Source organism: Amphibalanus amphitrite, unplaced genomic scaffold, assembly GCF_019059575.1.
Source record: "Amphibalanus amphitrite isolate SeventyFive unplaced genomic scaffold, NRLGWU_Aamphi_draft 000021F_arrow, whole genome shotgun sequence".
Classification (NCBI taxonomy): domain Eukaryota; kingdom Metazoa; phylum Arthropoda; class Thecostraca; order Balanomorpha; family Balanidae; genus Amphibalanus; species Amphibalanus amphitrite.
This window is the reverse complement of record NW_024881517.1, coordinates 1,268,608-1,273,952: the sequence shown is the minus strand read 5'-3', so window position 1 is coordinate 1,273,952 and position 5,345 is coordinate 1,268,608. Positions and strand designations below refer to the sequence as shown.

The following is a 5,345-nucleotide window of genomic DNA, read 5'->3' as shown; positions in this document are numbered from 1 at the left end:
CTGATCGTCTCTCTCTCCGGGGGTGGAGCGGCCGGCGTCGGTGGTCTCGCGTCACTAACACAGCCACACTCGAGCCGGCGACGGCGGCGTGCCGAGTCCTCCCGTGCCCAGGTTGCTATGGCGACCCGTGAACGTACAGCTGCACCCGGACCGCCTGTCACGAGGAAATCAGTTTGCAAAACGTGCCGGTGTGTTCGCATTGTCCCGTTAGGTACTCTGTAAATAGACGGCTGGTTATTGGTGCTGGTTTGCGACTGCTGGGGCCTCAGCACTAGTGTGACAAGTGCTAATGCTATTTGCTGTTATTCCTGCCGTATGTAACGACTTAAGTACCGAATGCAGCGGTTAAGTGTTGCAGGGTGCCAGTCAAATTGCATTGCAGCTGTCCACAATAACTACCCATGAATCAGTATCTTATTTCGTTTGAACTTGATCACAGTGGAACGTGTGTGCCCTATAAGCTATAACTTGCTGACTGTCTGTCTGTTTGTGTGTTTGACAGGTATTGAAGACGCCTTCCGAGAATGACGCGGACCCGCTCGGGGACGCAGCGTGGTCCTGAAGCGCCGCCGGCCGGGGGACCGGCACGTCGCCGATCTACAGCGTCCAGCAGCGAGTCGGCACCGGCCGAGACGGCCCCCGCCGCCCCGGCCGAGCAGCCGGCCGCCCCCGCCGCCGCCCCCGCCGCCGGCAGTACCGACGAGAAGCCGCCGGCCGGCCGCGATGGAGCGCCGGGCCGGGGACGGCGGAACCCGCCCCGCTCATCACGCGGCTCCAAAAACATGGCCAGGGACTACTCGGACCTGGTGCGGTCCCGGTCGGCGCCGCGGACCAGCTCCGGGGAGGCGCCGGTGACCCGCGCCGCCCGGCCGGCCTCCCCGGCGCCGCCGCTGCCGCCCCCGCCGCCGCCGCCGCCGCCGCCCCCGCCCCCGCCCGCCATCACCCTGCGGACAGTGATTGTGAACGGTGTGATAAAGGAGGCGCACTGCGAGCTGTTCAAGCCGGCGGCTCCGGCCAACACCAAGCTGACCCTCAGACGGACCAAACACGGCTGGGCTGCCGCGTCCGGCGCCGCCTCCAAACGAGCGGCCAAACATGGCGTACGCTCCAAACACGACCTGATGAGGAAATCGATGGCAATGATGAAAACCCTGAGTGCCGCATCGTTTGGCTCCAAACCGTCGGCAGTGTCAAAAACATCAAAATCATCTACGGTAACATCAGCGGTATCCAAAGCCACATCAGCTCCCTCAACATCTTCAGCCTCGGCGCACGCACCTCCGGCAGCTGCCTCAGCACCGGCAGCCTCCGAGCGGCCCGAGCCGGCGGCTGCCGAGGACACGTCTGAAGACGTCGGTCCAGACGTGGATGACACCGAGCTGACGGCGCGACTGAAGCGACTCTACTCGAGGAACCGGTCGGCCTCGTCGAGCGACGCCCGCTCCGCCCGGGCCGATAGCGGCAGCTCCTCGGGCAGGACAGACGAAGCAGCCAAGGAGGACGAGGCAGCGCCACGGTTCACCGCCAGCGTCTCTGAGAACGGTGACGGTGACGGTAAACGTGCCGAAAAGGATAACACCGCCTCTGAAGGTCCGCCAAGGATTAGACTGAGCGTGAAAAAGGAGCTCTCGGCTATGCTCAGCGCCCGGCCGAAGTCTGAGCTGATGACTGTCGACGACGAGCCCCTGAGCCTGGTCTACCCGCCGCCGGTGATCGCCGTGCCCAAGATCCGTCTGGGCGGCCCGTCTCCGGGCTCGGGGGCGGCGGCACCGGCGCGGGGCGCACAGCAGGCGGCCAGCAGCTCGCCCATGCTGGCCTCGCTGCTGGACAGCACGCCGGCGCCAGACCCGGCGCGGCCGGCAGTGTCGCTGCCCAGCAGCGAGAAGAGCTGCGAGCTGCTCAAACACCTGCTCTCCAACTCGCCCAAGGAGAGCCCCACACCGCCGCCGGTGTCGTCCGCGGCTGCGCCCGAGCCAACCAAGCCGACGTTCAAGCTCAAGTTCCACAACCGGGACCCGGTGACGTTCCGGGCGCGCTCCGAGAAGCCGGAGCCGTCCGAGCGCACCGGCTCGCCGCTAGACCCGCGCTGCAAGCTGACGCCGTCGCCGGTGCGGACTCCTCCGACCTCCACGGGCGCGCCGTCCGGCACCCTGTGGACCTTCCTCAACGACCCCAAGATGGGCATCCCGGAGCTGCTGCTGATCCCGCTGCCGCGGCTGAAGGCGCTGCTCAGCCAGCCGCTCCAGGAGCTGGCCAACCTCTCCACCTTCACACTGGAGGCAGTCAAATACGTGGGCTGGCACCCGGCCTTCCGACAGGTGGACATCCTGCAGGTCAGCCGCGACCGGCTCTACAAGCTGCTCAAGGACCCGCGGACCGAGGTGAAGAGGCTGCTGACGGACCCGTCGGCGCGCCTGTTCCCCCTGGGCCGGCCAGGCGTCGGGGGTGGGGGCGGCTGGGGTCCGCGCGGCCCGCCGCCAGACGTGGCCCCGCTCGCCGCCGGCCGCACCCCAGTCTCGGCACCCTCGCCGTCCACCAACTCGCTGCTGCGTCAGAAGCTGATGACGCGTGGCAGCGGGATGCACGGAGACTTCAGCTCCCACTGTATGAGCGGTCTGAGTGCGGCTGCCCGCGGCGGCGGCGGCGGAGGCGGGGGCGGAGGCGGGGGCGGCGGAGTGGCGGTCGGCTACCGCGCCCCGCCGGTGCTAACACCACTCTCTCAGGTGTCCGCCCGTCCCACCCAGGAGCAGCAGCTGCTCAGCCTGCTGAAGCAGCCGCTGAACAAAGCCACCTTCCTGACGGACGAGGTGACCATCCGGCCCATCTCACAGACGGCCGTCGCCGCCGCCGCGCCGCAGAAGCGCTCTCTGCCGGACCTGATCCCGCGGCCCAGCAAGCGGCGCGCGCCGCCCGGTCTGCGGCCGCTGGCGCAGCCGGCCCCGCAGATGCAGCCGCCGCTGCCGCCCTGTCCGGACGACAGCGACGCTGACGACGACGCGGCGATGCTGGCCGCTGGCCTGGTGCAGGCCTGTCTGGGAGAGGAGACGGAGGACGGGACTGACGGGAGTGTGACGCCGGGCGGCGACGGGGAGGAGACTGGCCCCGGTCGGGGAGTCGGGGACGGTGGGGACAGGACAGGAGGTGGATCGCCGACAGAGGGACCGGAAGGTGACGCTTGTGGAGACGCAGCGCCGACGAGCGACAGAGCGGGTGCGGATAAATCACCGATGGACACCACTGGGACCGACTCCGCTGCGGACTCCGCCCCTGCCCTGAACTCGCCAGAAGGAGCTGTCTCTTCTGGCACTGGTGGTTCCTCCGGGACGCTGCCTCCTGCTGCCTCCGAAGTCACCACCGCTCCAGACCGACCCCCGTCGGACGGCCCCTCAGCAGACCCGGGCGCGGCTCCGGCTGCCACCGGGACCTCGGAGGGAGAGCCGCGGTCAGCGCCCTCAGACGACCCAGTCACCAATAGTGACTCTGTAGACGCCAGTGGTGGTGACGCTGGTGCCGGTGGTGATCTTGGTGGCGGTGGTGAGGATGGTGGTTGTGGTGACCCAGGTGAGCCCAGTGGCACACCATCTGGTGCTAATGGACCCTCAGAAAGTTCTGCAGACGGTCCAGTCACCTCGAACCAAACCAGCGCTGCAGTGACATCTGCTGATGACGCACCTGTGACGTCGGCAGATGACGCACCTGTGACGTCGGCGGAGACGTCAGCAGCGTCAGCGAGTGATGGCGGCGTGACGTTGACATCAGACGTTCCACCTCGCGGGTCGGATCAATGTGGTGACGCGGGAGGAGATAACCCTTCGGCAGTGGCTAGTGATGTTCAGCCGGACAGTGATAAGGACCCAAGACCGGCGAAAGACGAGCCTGTGGAGGACGATAGTGTGACGTCTGACGCGCACTCGACTGTGTCGGGGACCAGGGACACGCAAACAAAAGACGCAGAAGCGGAGGAAAAGGCATTAGATAGTAGTGTTGAGACTGTTGATAAATCCTCGGCTTCTGACGTCCCAGCTGACGCTTTAACTTCGTCCGAAGTTCCAGTATCATCAGCATCTTCTGTAGCGATATCTTTAGCATCATCAGATTCTACCACCGCCACGGCGTCAACATCTACCTCTCTTGCAGAGATGACATCTGCTCCAACAACACAAAGCTCTTCTAATGTTGACGTACCAGCATCGTCATCTGAGACTGTGTCTGCAGCAGCTGCACCCAGTTCTTCAGCATCATCTGTTACCAACTCGTCATCCACAGTTCAGACTTGCTCTGCTGCTTCTACCTCAGTGGCGTCGTCCGCTGCAGTGACGGTGACTTCGTCTCCCGCACCAGTCGCGTCTGCCGCTTTTGCAGCTCCTTCATCCAGTTCCGAATCAACAACGGCAGCTAGTGGAATATCGACTTCGTCATCTGCAGCTAGTGAAACACCAGTTTCCACCTCTAGCGCCTCTAAACCACCTCCAGCTCTTGCTGAGGCTCCCAAACCGGCCTCCGAGACTCCTGAATCTTCAGCTCCTACAGCAGTTACTCCAGCGCCTCCCAAACAGGCTGTCCAAGACGCCTCCGAAGCTCCTCCTGCAGCAGCGTCGCAGGAGTCCGCGCCCGCCGAGGACGCTGAGAGCGGTGACGAGGAGGACCGTCTGGTGATCATCGAGGAGGAGGGCGGGTCCTCCGAGGGGGCACAGGGCGGCCCCGAGGCGACGGCGAGGTCATCCACGGCCGTGACGTCCCAGTCGACACGGCGCCGGCGCGGCAGTGATACCAGGTGAGTGTCAGGTGTGGGACAGACGGTCCCGGGGTGGGGGTGGTGGTGGTGGTACAGGGAACGCTGTGACCTCTCTGCAGTGTTTAGATAGACCCCCGTGTGAGTTCAAGTGTCAGTACAAGTTCTGGTGCCGCGTGGCATGTAGCAGTACCTACTTAGAATGTGTGTCTATGCATATCTTCATGGTATTTGTATGTACAAATTTAGCTTGAGTGTCGATTCATGTAGTGCACATATATGCAGTTTCTCCTGTCAGTAGGTAGGTACGTGTCCTTTGTAAATACTCGTAGTACTATTTCGGTGCGCATCATTCCCACACCCGTGAAGTAACCTTTAAGTACTTCGGCTATATGTACAATTACGTGGTTCTGCAGTGCAGTTGGTCTGACACATCCGGGAATCTCTCACCTTCCTGACACGTCTGACAATTTTGCGGAACCGCTGTCTGACTCAGTCTGATCCCGTCGGCCATTTTGACCCGTTAGTCAGAGTCATGTCTCGCGGGCGTGCCAGATTCTGAATCAAGTCTGCCGCGCCGCCCAGTCCTCCCGGTACCACTGGCCGCTCTCTC

The 5,345-nt window shown here is 63.9% G+C and overlaps 1 protein-coding gene across 1 annotated transcript; it reads left to right on the top strand.

Moving 5' to 3' along the window:
- Window positions 1-782: 782 nt before the first annotated feature.
- On the top strand, window positions 783-4,778 carry LOC122391237 (flocculation protein FLO11-like). Its single transcript, XM_043384981.1, has 5 exons — window positions 783-851; window positions 978-2,627; window positions 2,745-3,105; window positions 3,364-3,561; window positions 4,474-4,778. The coding sequence occupies exons 1-5, from the start codon at window positions 783-785 to the stop codon at window positions 4,776-4,778; spliced, it is 2,583 nt and encodes an 860-aa protein (XP_043240916.1).
- The last annotated feature ends 567 nt before the right edge of the window (window positions 4,779-5,345 follow it).